Here is a 16,878-nt window from a genome sequence, read left to right as displayed (position 1 = left end):
TACAAGAAAGTTAGAACCTCCATTAGAAATAAAATTTAACATCATGTTTTCTGAGCTTTATTGAGTTTAAGCTACTTGCTTTATTCAGTGACAGAACGACAGAAGCTTCACAATGTATCTACGAAACCATTAAATGAGAGCAAGTTATTATTTTGATGATATAACTTTGATGTACAAACCAACTTGAGTTGAGTGTGACTTTTCAATTTCTGCATAGGGTCAGACCGTCAGTGAAAGGGGCCAAAAATATCAACAATATTATTTGAAATTAATGTAATAATTATGTAAGTTCTGGTGTATAGATATTTCATAACAGGCGTCAGTAGAAATCAGGCATTAATCCTGTAGTAAACTAGATGATTTTATTAAAATCTTTAATAGTTTATCAAAGATAATGTACTCGTAAAGACTGTTTTGATTATGTCGTACATGTGCGGATAATAATATGACCTCAACTGTAATTATAACATTGTTATCCGTAAAATTCATTTTTTGTCCCAAATCAGATGGAAGTTTTCTGTTACTCGCATTGGATAGTAAACTAAATTAAAACCTTAGAGGCTATTGTTGGTCAGTTTGATATCAAGATTTTAAATTATACAACTGAATATGCTCATTGCAAATTTTTATACGCTTTTGAAGTGTACACTGTTATAAATCAATTTCTAATTGAAAGTTATTGGCAAAAAATCAGACTCCCGTAAAATTTTTAAAGGAATTTAATTTTTTTTAACAAACCCAACGATCCTTCATTTATTATTTTCTTCTTGTTTACTCCATTTCCTACCTTCCTTTCCTTCGCTCGTTATTCTCTGATTTTTTTTTCTTTTTATCCTCCTTATACTCTATCTTCCTATTATTCCATCTCTTCTTTACTAAGCTCTTTTTAACTATCCATGATATAGATTGATGGACAGACAACAATTTTTTCATCTATTTTTGTTTTGAATGTAAAAATACTTCTTTTACACCTCCAAAAAGTTTTCAAAATTAATGAGCCAATTACGCATTTGGACAGATAAAAGATCTTCCTTCGATAGCCACGCATCAGAAGACGCAGCTGAAGCCTCCATCACAGGTCACCACGCTACCAGTTTGGTTCCAACTCTGTCAAACATTGAGCAACAAAAACGTTTATCATTGTCTGCTTTAAGCATTGGTTCAATGTATTATTAATTATTCTTAATGCTATAATTATTTTTATTGATTATTTTTGTTACTAATTATAAATTATTGCTGGTATAAAGTATCAGACTCCGTCACTAACTATAATGAACACAAAAGATTCTTAAATGGTAAGGCCGTCGAACGACACTATTACAAAAATAAATAAAAACTCATCCAGAACCTGAACCAGGACCAATAAAAACTAGAGTTAAAGCTACAGCCAGACCCAGTAAAGCCAACAAATCTTGCAATTTTATTAATAAAATAAATAATAATATCTGCTTGAAAGAAACTAATTGAGTGTTTTCAAGCTAATTAGGAGGAAATAGTTTATCACAGGAAGACTCGCCTCATCAGAAGCGAGGTAGACCAGCAGCCCTGTGAGCTCCTCCGCGGTCGGCAGTCTTCCAAGCAGTCGCTCACACACCTTCTTCCTTACCTCCTGTGTGAACGAAACATTTCTTTTAAAATATGAAGAGAAGGCAAAATAAGAAGAGAGTGTGAAACGATAAGGGAGTTTAAAACAAATAGAGATTGTAAAACAATAAGAGAGTGTAAAACAATAAGTGAGTTTGAAACAAATAGATATTGTAAAACAATAGTCAATTTAAAATATGTAAAGAATTTAAAACAAGAAGAGAGTGTAAAACAATAATGGAGTTTGAAACAAATAGATAGTGTAACACAATAAGTCAATTTAAAACAAGAAAAGAATTTAAAACAAGAAGAGAGAGTAAAACAATAAGGGAGTTTAAAACAAATAGAGATTGTAAAACAATAAGGCTATTTAAGACAGGAAAAGAATTTAAAACAAGAAAAGAGTGTAAACATGAATAGAGTGTAAAACAAGAAGAGAGTGCAAAACAATAAAAGATTTCAAAAAGAAATTAATTTAAAACATGAAGCGAGTATAAAACATAGAAGAAAATTTAAAACAAGAATAGATTTGTTTTATGAAGAGATTGCAACGAAAAGAGCGTTTAATTTAAAAAATGGTTTTATTCATTCTCTAGACGTAAATTAAATTAATTCTCTGAGATGACACTCACAAAATTGCGTTGGGACTTTACTATTCTACTTATAGCAATCGTATTCTTACGATGATAAGAAAGAAGTTAATGGTGCCTGAAAAGAGTATAACCTTGAAAATTACGGGGCGAAATATCAAAAATCATATTAAATCTAATCTTTTGTGCCGAAGAAACATTCGTAAAAAGAAATCACTCTACTGTAAAGAATCAGAGAATAAAGGTCTACGAGTTTTTATCACTATCGCACTACGGACGATAATCTGGAATTTGTGATAATTAACATTGGAAATTGACTAATTGAATTTCGAACCGTAATGAAGATTGACTTTAAAATTTCTTCCACATGATTTTAGACTTGAATTATTGGCAGTCATTCCGAGGAAACACCAAATTTATTTCATCTCTGAAGTTTTGATCAACGTTTTATTTATTTATTTTGTGACGGTGGTACAATATATAAATGTTTTTATCTGATTTCAAAAAAACCAGATTGGATGAAGCATGAATCCACCTCCTAATGTAACATTGAACAACACCACTCTGGAGTTCTCGATAGCCGCCTGATTGGAGCATCGATAACATGAGCGAAGGCGGAGCATCAGCTTGACAATGGACTGAGAAGGCCTAAACTCATCATACGGTCATAAGGTAATGATCACTAACTAAACATACGTGGCTTCTCCTCCATTATTATTTAGACAAAATAATACTTCTCCGCCGAAGCTTCAGATTTTCTCGTGATTGCATCGCACGCACCAGATTCACTGTGGGACCGCCGAGAACTGCAGGATGGATGCGCGTCTGCATCTGCACACCCAGAGCCTAACTGGAGTTGGTCTCCGAAACTTTTCCGTGAAGATGTGGTGAATTTATTTGGCGTGTTCTTAGCTTTTAAATTATTGGTGAACTTGTGGTTTAAGCAGAATAACGATGTAAGAACCCACTGAAATTAGAATGTTACCGCAGGACAGAAATAAAGGCAACGTGAGACTCAGGTTCCCATAATAGTAATCTGCTCGGTTGTTTGAAGAGATGTTGCTGATTACATTGGTATCTATTGATCCCAATTATTTTCGCTTGAGTTTCTTCGTCGTGGACTCCTTTTTTCTGTTGTTATTTTGGCATGGGCTTCTGTAAACAGCTCTCAACATGGCTCGGCATAAATTGTTTCATAATCGAATTTTCATAATACGAACAACTCGAAATAATGAATTAGATTCAATTGAAGAAATAAATCTGAACCAGAATCACGGAGCGTACATAGCTACGCTGTCTATTAAACTTCATGTTAATCACCACTATTCATCATTTCATCTTATTTATATACCCGTGCATGATTAACTGCCGCAAGCCGTGACCTCTCAGAACTCACCGTGTCGACGTTCTCCTCGCTGCCCGCGCGGTCTTGGAAAGCTTCGGTCGCCACAGGCCCCGGGCACACGGCGTTCACTCTGCCGTGGAACAATTCCCTGTTATTCTTTTTGTCGTTTTTGTGTAAATTCACCGTATTTTTATCATATTTGTGTATATTTATCGTATTTTTATCGTATTTATGTAGATTTATCGTATTTTTGGCGTATTTGTGTGGATTTGTCGTATTTTTGTCGTATTTGTTCAATTGGGGATAAGTGCACAGACACGGTGATCTATGAAGTATTGTAAAAATACTCGCATGCTTGCCTCGGTTACCATAGCTATAGAGCTTTGTAATATACGCCAATCATTTGTGTGTACATGAAAAATTAACATGCCATTCTTAAATGAACTCAGATTATCGTATTTACTCGTACTAGCATAAATTATATGGCACTCACTGATTCAACATCATGCAGTAAGCGCAGCAAGATTGCATGAATACAATTAGAATATTAAATTTTTGTATGCTAATTCAATCGAAATAGAATTTTTTACAATACTTTTCAATTTCAGCGACATTATGTAATCATGATATATATAATATATAGACGTGGCGATTCACCTGATATTGTTTCTAATTTCCTCAGTGGCCAAACCTTTAGTGAGGCCCACGACAGCTGCCTTTGTGGCCCCGTAAACCCCTCGCTGGGGGACAGCACCCAAATGGGAGACCACGCTCGCCATGTTGATCACACTGCCTCCCCCCGCTGCCCTCATCTGGGGGGAGGAATGAAAATAGGATGGAAAAATGGGTCACAAAAATCCATGTAAACTGTAACTTCCCAGTAAATCAAAAATGATTTTTTATTTAAGTACCAAAAAGGGATGAATTTCATTGTCACAAAAATCCATGCAAACTGTCGGGTAACTTCCACGCTAATTAAAGATTATTTTATTACAAGTAACAATTGGAATCTGGATCTGAATTAGTGTGCGTGCTAATAATTAACTTCTCATTAAAGCTGCAAAATAACTTCATGGTTTCTTCAAACCCATATTTTTAATAATTACGAGCGAAGTTTTAGGCGTAAAATTCATAACAGGAAAGTGAGCACAATAACAAATTGAGGAATCAGCAATGAAAACGAAATGAACGATCGAGACGCTGCTGTGAAATGAACGTTCGAGACGCTGCTGTGAAATGAACGTTCTTGTCGTACCTGATAAATTAAGTCTCGAGATTACCATATAAGGAAGAGATACGCACCTGAGGCACGAAGGCATGAATGAAGTGAAGCATCGACGTCACGTTCACGTCGAAGCTCTTCTCCCAGTCTTCCAGTGAAGATTCCATTATTGTTCCGATGTGAACGTACCTAAACATTTACATGGTTTTTACGTTCATACTTAGCGTAATTTTTGTACAGAAGGCAATTAAAAATATCGTTTAAATTGGTAAAAACATCATGAATATTCATAGGAGGCATTTAAGGAAACTGCGTTACTCTACATCTTCATTAAAATAACTGTTATTGTATATACCCGGCACAGTTGAAGAGCACGTTCACACCCTGATAATCCTGGGCCAGTTTCATGACGCCTTCTCTGTCCCGAACGTCCAGCACTCGTCTGGTCAAGCCTGTTGTTCACATCGAATCTTTCCACAATAATACTCATAAAAACTAGTAAGACAATACAATCCTCTTTTATAAGCGGCTTTATATAAGAAATTTTTTTATCCAAATAACTACCAATCATTGGCTGGCTTGTAATCCTGCCATTTGTGCAATCCTTTAATTTGTCCAATCATGCCCAACAAATAAACTAAATATTCATTTATAACGCCTGAAATTTTTGCATGGAAATTATTATGCTCACGTCATTGTTTGCTGTACTGCCGCATCAAACTAATCTGAATTATAAACTACCAATAGCTCTATATTTTTAAACTATATTTATGAAGTCAAGGTAAACTGACAACAAATTCCATGTATGATTTTGGAAATTTCTACTTCAATTGAAGTTAATTCTCTAATACAGACAAAGTGTAACGACATAAAGTATTTAATGTGCTCAAATCTAGGTATTCTTTTGACTAATTTAACATTGATGCATGAATGCTTCGCTAGCACTGACATATGAAAGTGTTCAGGATTTATGAGAGAACGAAATCTTATTCGAGTTAATCCTTTAATGATTAATCTCACGGTATTCCTTTGATGATTAATCGCACTCCAAAAGTTCAATGGAATAAAATGACTTGTGAGACTGACATGGCCTATTGTCTATAATGAGACTTTTGAGACTGGCGCTGCACATGATCTTTTAAACTTTCGAGTCTGGCATTGCCCATCGTCCATGAGACTAGTGAGACTGGCATGGTGCGTGGTCTATGAGACTTAAGAGACTAGCTTGGTGCATGGTCTATAAGACTTGTGAGACTGGCATAGTGCATGGTATATGAGACTTGTGAGACTGGCATGGTGCATGGTCTATAAGACTTGTGAGACTGGCATGGTGCATGGTCTATAACACTTGTGAGACTGGCATAGTGCATGGTCTATGAGACTTGTGATACTAGTATGTTCAGTCATCAAACGTACCTGGAGCATCAGACATCGCGTCCAGTTTGTCTTTGTTGACATCTACGGCCATCACTTGAGCACCCTCGCGGAGGAAGGCTTTGGTCGCCGCCAGAGCTATGCCTGTCATGCATGACACACTTCAATATTGCTGCGTAACTATGGCTAGATGCTAGTTATTTGTGAATAAATTGTCTTGTACACAATGTAACTTATTTACTATTAATTTTTTCTGATTAGGTTAACACAAAAAAAAAATCAACTATAATAGGAGAGTTTCGACTTCCCTTAGTGTTGAAATAGATTTCGTAGCACATATAGTAGCAAATCGAATCAAAGTGACCGAATTAGATTCGAACGTTTGAAGTAATTTATAGCATTTTGTTTTATTTTTGTAATGCATCATAAAATTCCATCGGTAATGTAAGACATTTCAGAAGGTGCTGTCAAAAATTGTTCATTTAAATCATCAACATGTTTTTACTCAAAAGTGGACGTTTACTAAAATTTAAGCAAAATTTTGTCTAATAATCATTACTTTGAGCTCACAAACTTATTGCAAACAAAAAATCCGTAAGCTCCATGTACGTAGGTAACACAGACATAAACGAATTTTAATAAAATCAAATTTTTTTATGCACGATGATTACGAATTCACGAAGAGTAGATCAACGATATGATCGTAATATCAAATTTTTTATGCCCATTGTTATATAAATCTACGAAGAGTATATCAACGTTATGATCGTAATATCAAATTCTTTATGCCCACTGTTATATAAATCTACGAAGAGTATATAGATCAAAGTTATAATTGTTCATTATTGCTGCCCTACCTTGCGCGGCGCCGGTCACCACGCACCGCTTGCCCGCCAGTCGACCAGGGGGGAAAGACGACATCTGGTAGCACAACACATCGATTTATTATATTATATTATTATATATTAATATATTATATTATATTATATTATATTATATTATATTATATTATATCATATTATATTATATTATATCATATTATATTATATTATATTATATTATACATTTATCATATTATATTAAGTTTCCATTGAATTTATTCAATATTTGATTTAATTATTAGACATTGGAATATGCAAATCGGCTACGTCCGGTCGTGTAGCATTTTTGGTCATGTAGCATTTGTGCTTTTTCTTCTTCATTCTTATATTTTGTGAAGAATTTATGATTTAAACTAAGGGAATTCTTTGATATAGACTACCGGCCCTGCAATTAATTCTATCGTGCGTTTACTTCGTCTCTTAATGAGACAAACCATATAATTATTTCAATGCAAGTAATTCTATTCCAGCGTGCTTTTTAAAATTATTCTTAATGTTTTGGAAGTTTTCAGATCAGGAGAATCAATGTTTTAAGATCATGACTTCATGGAACAGTTGGCTTACATGTCACATTAGGTTCCAATTTTGATCACATCATTACAAATGAAAACGTATCTGTTTAAAGAGATTTCAAAGCACACCAATTTTTTTCTATTATCGAATACACTTCATTGTCTCTGTCTCTCCCACGAGGCAATTTTAGGCTTTGTCTATATAATGGTCAATTACAAGCTAATATTTCATATTAGCTTGTAATTCATGCTAATCATGCTAATCATCAGACTCACTATCACCCTCCAACACACTAATCATCCTTCACGCTCATGATCAGACTCACTATCACCCTCCAAAACACTAATCATCCTTCACGCTCATTATCCGTCTCACTATCACCCTGTAACACACTAATCATCTTTCACGCTCATTATCCGACTCACTATCACCCTCCAAAACACTAATCATCTTTCACGCTCATTATCCGTCTCACTATCACCCTCCAACACACTAATCCTCCATCAGGATCATTATCAGACTCACTATCTTGAGATCTGTCTCCATGCAGATGCTATGCGCGTTCTTACCTTGAAAGAGTACCCTTAATTTTACGAGTATATAAATTCTTTCCACAACATCAGGCGAACGTACTTGACCCATTCACCGAATTCCATTTAAATATCTCCTTTGTTTATTGATTTTTATGCTTTAATAATCTTCAACAAGTTTGATCGTTTTCTTCGTGGAAATATATATATAATTGAGTGCACACGTGAGCTATTAACTTGACCCATTGGTTGCCGGTAACATATATTATATTAGTGTTATCAATGATGATAAATTCTGCGATAACAAAAAATAATTACTATGGCGTTTATTTTATTTTTTAGAATTCAATTCAGTAGTATTCATCACAGGGATAACTTTATCTAGCATTCTTGAGAAAAGGTAGATAATTTTGTGATTATAAAAATAATAATGAATATTAGCTGCATTCATTTTTTTCCTATATCTGATAGCAGCTACACGGCGTCAAGTATGAAATTTCTGCTGAACAATAAACTCTTCCCCTCCGAAATTGATTGTGTGAATATGAAACTACTTCTTAACTTTGTGGATCAAAAAATTGGGAATGATTTAGGTTCGAAAATTATTCAGCGCGAGATATTGTCAAGAGCTTACGTTTAATGAAGGCTGACACGCAGCTCCAGCGGTGCTATACTGCAGAAGCAGCAGCCAATGATGCAAAGCTTGCCCTGATAGCCCGATAACCTGTTAGCTTATCGCCAACCCTTTAGCTATCTCGTGAAGTTCAAGGATTGTGTGCATAAATACTGAGGTGTATTGATTCATGCGTGGGAAACTCGGGCCTGGGGCGCGAGTCTTGCATGAACCGTGGTTTGCATCACTCGCATCATGCTTTTTTTGACTCGAGTGATCGATGTGGTCGCATATATTTTGAGTAATGGAATCAATACACAATTTCCAGCAGTATTTCTATTTTTTCCAGCAGTATGCATGAAAAAATTTTCAAAGATTTTAATTTCAATATGGTCACCTCTATCAAAATGCATCACAATTTGAACATTACCATGAGTTATCGTTTGATTACTTTGAGTTATCGGTTAATTATCATCACGCACATTTCCTATAAAAACACAAATTGGTCACTATTATATTGCGCACAATAAAGTGTGCGATCCAAGTGCATTTTACGTACGTTTTCCACGTTCTTGGGAAGTACAATTTCGGACAAATTTTCCCGAATAGATCGCAAGTTAAGATAATAAACAAAAAATTGCACTTTGCCCCAAAAAATTTATTTATTTATTTGTATTAGAATATACGTCGATCAACTATGAGGCTAAATAGTCGCAAATAATCAACAAAAGATTGCAGCTTGCACTTTAACCATTTTATTTTTTAATGTTATTTTAATAGCAGACATTGTCATTGGTTTTGGAGGGAGTTGGGTTAAAACTCTGTCTAAATCTGCAACCATACGGCAAATAATGTTGCAATTCTTCATCATAATACATAGTATTGCCACGATGATATTGCACTTCCTCAACATTATTCGTGTTATAGGTATGTCTGATAATATTGCAATTCAACGATATTATTCATCAGTCACGCGAGCGTAGGCGTATCTAGGTTACTAAATGCCCGCCACCCACACCCCTCCCCCACCTCCAACACCTCCCATCCCCCCCCCTCCGCCCCAGCCGCGTTCTTTATTTTGGCAAAGAGATCGCCGTGTCTGGCGCCGACGCCGCCGCCGGCAACGTGGCGCCGGCCGCGCCGGACTTACGGAGAACAATACTAGAGCATTAGGAGCAGGCTTTTGTCCTACATAGGTAAACTTTTGCTATGTACGAGCGAGTTTTTAGCGCATTTTCTCATATATGAAAAAAATGCACTATTGTGATCGCCATGTCCGTCTGTCCGTCTGTCTGTCCGTCCGTGACTTCACGTTTTCGTCGACGAGAAAATGCGCTCTCTGTCACTCACTGCAGTGAGTACTGAGTTATATTTTTTTATTAAGTTTCTGGACCCAAGCTGATGAACTCAGGGGGAACACGTGCGTTTCGTGAAGAGGAATTAACATGAATGAATAAGAATGAACAATTAATTATCAGTTCTCAATGATCGCCAAGAATATAAGAAAGTGAAAATCCTTGAGGAGCTACGAGATGAAGCCCTGATTTACTTTTGATATTTTACTGGTTTAATCACGGCAAAATTTATTATACAAGGCGGAAGAGTTCACGTGATCATGATGGTATTTTGTTTACCTAACCATGTTGCTAGCTTTGTTGTTTTCATGGTTATTTTGTTTACTCTGTTGTCTACCTAAATTATTTACATAGATATGTTGTTTATTTTTTTGTTTACATAGCTATGTTGTTGACTATGTTATTTACATAGCTACGAAACAACAGTGAAATCGATGTATGATGTTATTCAACACTTACAGGGAGCATGACATCCCGAATAAATAAAATCACATTAGAGGTTATTGAGTTTTTTGGGTCGAAGAACTTCGCACACTCTAGAAGAAGTTCATTAGGCATCAAAAATAAAACAATGCAGACATCTATTTACATAAATAAAAATCTTCGGCTTTATTGATCATTTCTTCGTGAAATTCGTGAATGAAATTAAACCGTAAATGAAATGAGAGTTCCAGAAGACTGCCATTCCCAGAACGGAAAGATACTTAGGGATTCACAATCCTCTTTCATTGTGGCTCATGTGTTTGACCTCTTTCGAACAATAGTTTGTAATATTTTACATGAACATAAGTAGATAAGTCATTATTTTATGGAAACAAGTTTGTCAACTACACTAATAAAATCAGAGATCCCCCTGGTGGCGGAGTCGTGCGTACAAGTCGAGTTTGCAGTCTAGGTGCGCGACGAGCTGTGAGCGCGTCGATCAATATACGTCCGGGTGGTAGACAGCCTATGAGGGCTCGCGTGCATGCAACTTTTCCGCACATATGTTTTTTTTCGTTTGATAAATATAAATCAATGACTTGTATTGGAAGATGACAGCAATAAGATAGCTGCTTTGAATGCCATGATTCACTTTTTTCCTGACTACCTATACCGGCGAATACCGATTGTAAAAGAGTTAATTGTTATGTTATGCTGTGTTAAAAGTTATGCTGTGATAACATTTAACTTACTTTTTTATTGTGAAGGATAATCATATTCTAGAAATTTATTTAGTGAAATTTATCGGGCAGATCGTTGATCCGGATCAACGATCCGGCTTCGAGGGATGTTAAATTTAGACCTAAAAAATATTTAAGCCTAATCTCTGTTCCATGCCGGAATATTTTGCAATTAACCGACATAGTATAAAAAATCACCACTTTATGATATAGGTTCAGGATCAACGACAGACGCATTTTCAAAAGCAAGCACTTGGTGCCCAAAATCTTGATCATTTGTACTGCATTAGATTTAATGCTTAAAACAATACCAATCATTTACTGTTTACGCTCGCTCCTAAAAACTGATAATTTTTTAATTCTCTTACGTTTTATAATAATTTTTACTACAGAATAGAAGTGCTTATAAATGTATTTCAATTAAAGAATAAAAATGCAATTGTCAGCATAAAATTATCAACAGTATATAAGTACCAATCAACCATAAGTTAAAATAGATTTTAAGTTCAAGGGACATGACTGTAACAACGCATTTCATCCAATATGCGAATAGAAATAATATCATTATTCGTAATTTTATTTCAAGAATTTCTATAACATTAAATTAGATTGCAGTAAAATAATGGTGCTGAATAAGACAAATAAATTTGTCATCAGCTCCATGCTTCATTCATATAAAGTAGTTAATAAATTAGCCTTGTAATCATCTGTCTGCTTGCTAGTCACAGGAATCCGTGATAAGATAATTTAAAAATTTTTTAATGCATTTCATAATTATATTGGCCAAAACACCACCTTTTAAAAGATAAAATAAAAAAAGACACCACCTTTTAAAAGTCAAACTTTAACGAAAAGTAATCTACACGACTAACAGTCCTTCGACTGGCGAATATTCCAGCAATGAGTAAATTCTCGACTTCTTCATACTGGACCAGTACCCTGGCCCTTCTGGCCGCCAGTGTCTATATGACGGTCGTGTAGGGTGGTTAATGTGCCAGTGTTCTTACGGTATTCATCAAAGTATTCCTCTCGTAATGATGCTCCTGGAACGAAAGTGTGAAACTCTAGGTTATGTACAAGAGATACTAGAGAGAAAGAGCGATTTCGAATTATGTATAACGTATTTTGGTATTTGGTTAGGCTCAATTTCCGTAGAGTTAGGGGTCTAGCCGAGCCGTCAATTGTTGCTGCTTTTGTGTCTTTCTAAATCATTTAGACCCAGCATTAAATAAGGTCAATTAAATATAAACCAAGCTCAAAACTCCGCAAACATTAATTAAACAATTCCAGATCACGTTGAAATACTTAAATTTGTAACTAAACAATACTCTTCTATTCTTATTTCATAAATCGTGATTATTTATATAAATACATGCTTGAAACATAATTACCTAATGCAAGAAACATTTCTCTAGAGAAGGCATGCAATTATCTCATCTTCGTTTGCATGATTAAATTAATGTCAACAAAATTTCCTATTCATGACATTCCACATCGAAGAAAGTCAATTCAGCTGTTTTTTTCGAATCACGAATGAGAAAGAAACTGTGATCTTTAGCAGACACTTACTTATTTACGCAAGTATTAAATTACTTTAAACTTAAAGTTTCTTACCTCATTCACTATCGGTAATTATTTAAGACGCGTAAGTCTTTGTTAATTTACTGCGTGGAATTCTAAGAATGGTGGTTCAAACAATGAGAATTGATCCAGCGGGTTCCAGCCTGGTAACATGCATTAATCGGTTCTACTGTATCTGCTAAATATGAACAGAGAATATAGTTAATGATATTTAGATCCAATAGTCTTGTGACTTGACTCTGATGAGTCTTGTTACGTGACTCTGATGAGTCTTGTGACGTGTGACTCTGATGAGTCTTGTGACGTGTGACTCTGATGAGTCTTGTGACGTGACTCTGATGAGTCTTGTGACGTGTGACTCTGATGAGTCTTGTGACGTGTGACTCTGATGAGTCTTGTGACGTGTGACTCTGATGAGTCTTGCGACGTGTGACTCTGATGAGTCTTGTGACGTGTGACTCTGATGAGTCTTGTGACGTGTGACTCTGATGAGTCTTGTGACGTGATGTATAGTGAAGTTACCCCACGGCAGCAGTAAAGTTACCCCATAAAATCTGTGTGTATTCAATAGGTCTACATGTTCAATTCATTACTCGGCAACAAATGTTACGTATAGATTGTTATGACAAGAGAATGTATTTAACTCGCGGATCGTATTTGCAACCACGAGAATTCAAAGCTTCTTGATCTTACGACAGCCCGATCGTGTAGCCTCAATATTTTTTAACCTTGCCATTTTTCAACTTGATAGTTGAATCAAGCAAATCCAAGTCACATGAGTTGATGAATAATTTTTGCCGTTAATGAGGTATGTGTTGATCTTAACACAAATAACGTAATTGTGCGGTGTTGGTCTTATGAACTCAATTAAATTTACGGAACCCGTATACAATAAAATTCATCATTCAATATGCATATTATCCTAGTCCGAGCTCACAGCTGTCAATATTAGTCAGCTGGTATCATGTGTGTATAATATACGCCTTTTGTTATTGGATTAGTCATACAATAATGATATTCAGGTGCTGCGTAGCTTGCACAGCTTGGTCATAAAGAAGACATATTAATGGTGTGTGCTTCTTTACTGACCGAGACACATATTAAAGGACGCGCTCGTTGCGTGACTCAAGCCACTTAGAAGCGAGGTATTACTTCGCCTTGCCCTGCTCGGCTCCAGGTTTTAGCTCCATACTTCACTTTGAAACTCTAATTGCATATTATACCAGCATTGCGGTTCTCTACTGAATCAAACTGACCTAAAACAATGAAAAATATATCATAGTTTTGTGTGACTCGAGTATACTGCATTATACATTGCATTGACTCTCAATATAATAAATTTTGCATGATATATGTGACTCAGTTTTAATCAGCCACATTTAAACCTCCAACCTGTTTACGTTGCACTTACATGCAAACACATTAAACCCCACATATTCGACTTGTTAATACTTTAATGGAAAAGGACTTTTCCTTGCTGTTTGGCCGATCATTGCGGCAACACCAGTTGCGTATCCATAAAAGTTTACCAATAGTAATTGATACGATGAGGAAAGCATCGTTATCAGTTCAATAATGACAATTTCATGGAAATTTTTAGAATTTGTGTTTTTTTTCAGCATTTATGCCTTTGCCCGTAAATACTAATCATTAAGGCAAGGGAATGATTACCCAGTCAGTCAAATAATATTCAAATTTCACAAAATGAATACAATATCAGTACAATTCAGGATTGATTTCATTATTTCTTAGTACCGTATCATAAATATTTAATTTTAAGTTTTCCAGTTTGCCTAGAAGCTGTTAAGGTGCAAATCTTTCAGTTTCTATGCATGAAACGAATTCGAGTTTTTTAATGTAAACACGATACATCAGCAGTCCACTAATCAGCATGACGTGCCATACAGGCAAGCCTTGTGAGCATAAGTTATATAAATTGTCATATTAATCATATAAGTCGTACAAATCGTCCTAAATGGCCAAGACATCGTTATCAGAAGTTTATCCTGTCTCACATCTGATCTCTCGCACATCTGACCAATTAATTCTACCTGGACCCATGTCTCCATATGTACATCTTATCATAAACTTCATGAACCTCATTAACGATTTGCAACTCATCTGATCACCTCGTTCATCTCATTAAGTAACTCATTAACCTTTTGCTAAGCTTTAGGTAATTCCGGCTGACCAAGTGTTTCAACCTCACGTCTTTGAGATCTTAACGAAACCACGCCTTGAACGTTAATACAAGCGTTATATATGCATGTTTTACCAATTTTAATAACCCAGTTTCAGCTCTCGATTCACAAGCTGTCAAAGTCTAAATCCGACTCAAACACTACATTAATTTATCATTATTGAACTCTTAGAAATTGTCGTGGCCATGCCCACTATATCGACTATAAAGAATTTTCTTATCGATTCAGTAATTCGTAGAGGACAGTACTATAATACGAGGTTCTGTGTAGGAAAAGAAAGAAATCGATGAAATCTATTAAATCCATAAATATTCGTAATTATAGGCAAGTATATCAGCACTACCAACAAGAAATAGTGGACAGTCGATTCTTAGCCGGCATAAACAGTTTATTCAGATACCAACAGACTATTTCCTCCAATCGCACTTTCGCAGGTATACGAGTACCGTATGTATAAAAATAAACTGTGGCTTCAGAGCGTCAGCCTAGACGTAATGAGAGAGTTTGCTTTTAACAGCGAGCTTTGGCGTTTTCTTCTTGAAAAAGTTTGAAACTCTCCAGTATTTTTCCAAATTCCAAAACAACAATTTTTCTAATCTGTGGGACAGACATAAAAATTTCCGTTCAATCAAGACCTGACAATCCAGTTACTGATTGGTCTTTTTGTTGAATATTCTGGGAAGACTTTCGTTAATACAAGATTCTCTTTGATATTGGCTCGCATGACACCGTTTCATTTCCGAAAAAGTTCTTACATGATCATGTGTATGCGATGCGATAACATCATCATTCCATTCCGTTACTGCTGTAATATTTACTTAATTTCTAACAACTGGCCGCACCACAACTTCCATATGTCGCAACTTCCCGTCCCTGATTTTAAATTTTACAGTTACCTAACCCTTAAGATATCACATTCACGGGGCTTCTGAAAACTACGTTGCATATTCGAGTACTTTGATTAACAGCTTGAATCCATTTTTAATCTAAGCAAAAGAGATAGGCAATAAGTATTGTGCATCGTCGCGACGCCTTACACTTCTCTCAGCGCAACAAAACAAACCTGCATAATGTGTAGCTTTATGCCTCACGCGTCATTTCACTTACCCAGAGTAATATTTAGGTACATTCGTGAATTTAATCTAGCCACATTCGATAAAATTAAAGGACCTAAGTTACGAAATTCCAGCTGAGGCACGGGAAGTTTTCTCGTCCATTCTAACATGGAAGTGTCGCTGGAATGGCTAAGCCGCTATGATAGGCAGACACTTCTGCTAAAACAAATTTTTAATCATTTAACATTAACAAATAACAATTTAGAACATGATGAAATTCAGATTAATTTGATTTCAAATAATTCCATAGACTAGAAATTTCAAACATGTTGATGTCAGTATTCGAAACCACTTATCTCAGTTTTAATTCGTGACCAGGATGATTATATTCCTGGTTTTGACCAGGAATATAATCACCCACAGAATGGGTGGTAATCGGCCGAAGGTAATTCAGCTACAAAGTTCAAATGAGCAATACAGCTATCGTTTTAGCTTCCAAAAACATAATTTTATCAAATATGTATACAAGTCTTCGTGATTTTAAAAATTCTTGTTCAAATAAAGTTCCCAAAAATTGGCTATTCTCGGATGCCGTGCATTTGAACTTGTCCATTTTTCTTTCAAAACACGACAAAGGAGCGTACAAAGCTTAGAGCAGAAGAAATAGTAACCAAGATAAAGGAATTCGATTTTCTGTCATTTGTTGCTGCAAGAGAGGATGTTAGAGTGACTGGTAAGCGCTGCATCTGTTTGGCTTCTTCTGTATAACGAGTTACTTATAAACCATCGTTACTACACACAACCATCGTATTTTGTGTTTACACACAATCATACAAACTTGTATACCACAGAAAATAATCATATTCTATGT

General features: G+C 35.5%; 1 protein-coding gene across 1 annotated transcript; it reads right to left on the bottom strand.

The window, feature by feature from the left end:
• Positions 1-720: 720 nt before the first annotated feature.
• On the bottom strand, positions 721-8,697 carry LOC108670283 (3-hydroxybutyrate dehydrogenase type 2). The gene is made up of 9 exons (XM_018157742.2): positions 8,674-8,697; positions 6,973-7,036; positions 6,158-6,259; positions 5,097-5,193; positions 4,822-4,930; positions 4,177-4,331; positions 3,571-3,649; positions 1,517-1,609; positions 721-1,107 (listed from the first exon to the last, which is right to left on the bottom strand). The coding sequence occupies exons 2-9, from the start codon at positions 7,034-7,036 to the stop codon at positions 1,048-1,050; spliced, it is 759 nt and encodes a 252-aa protein (XP_018013231.1). The 5' UTR covers positions 8,674-8,697; the 3' UTR covers positions 721-1,047.
• Positions 8,698-16,878: the final 8,181 nt, after the last annotated feature.

Source organism: Hyalella azteca, unplaced genomic scaffold (genome assembly GCF_000764305.2).
Source record: "Hyalella azteca isolate HAZT.00-mixed unplaced genomic scaffold, Hazt_2.0.2 contig13120, whole genome shotgun sequence".
In the NCBI taxonomy this organism is placed as follows: domain Eukaryota; kingdom Metazoa; phylum Arthropoda; class Malacostraca; order Amphipoda; family Hyalellidae; genus Hyalella; species Hyalella azteca.
This window is presented reverse-complemented; position numbering and strand designations above follow the sequence as displayed.

What these genes read in the sequence shown, in the direction of transcription:
- LOC108670283 (XM_018157742.2), bottom strand. Translation starts at nt 7,036, where the DNA reads ATGTCGTCTTTCCCCCCTGGTCGACTGGCGGGCAAGCGGTGCGTGGTG. An exon ending in GTGCTCTTCAACTGTGCCGG is followed by an intron (nt 4,931 to 5,096) that starts GTATATACAATA and finishes GTAAATGTTTAG; the next exon opens with GTACGTTCACATCGGAACAA. An exon ending in GAAATTAGAAACAATATCAG is followed by an intron (nt 3,650 to 4,176) that starts GTGAATCGCCAC and finishes GTTCCACGGCAG; the next exon opens with AGTGAACGCCGTGTGCCCGG.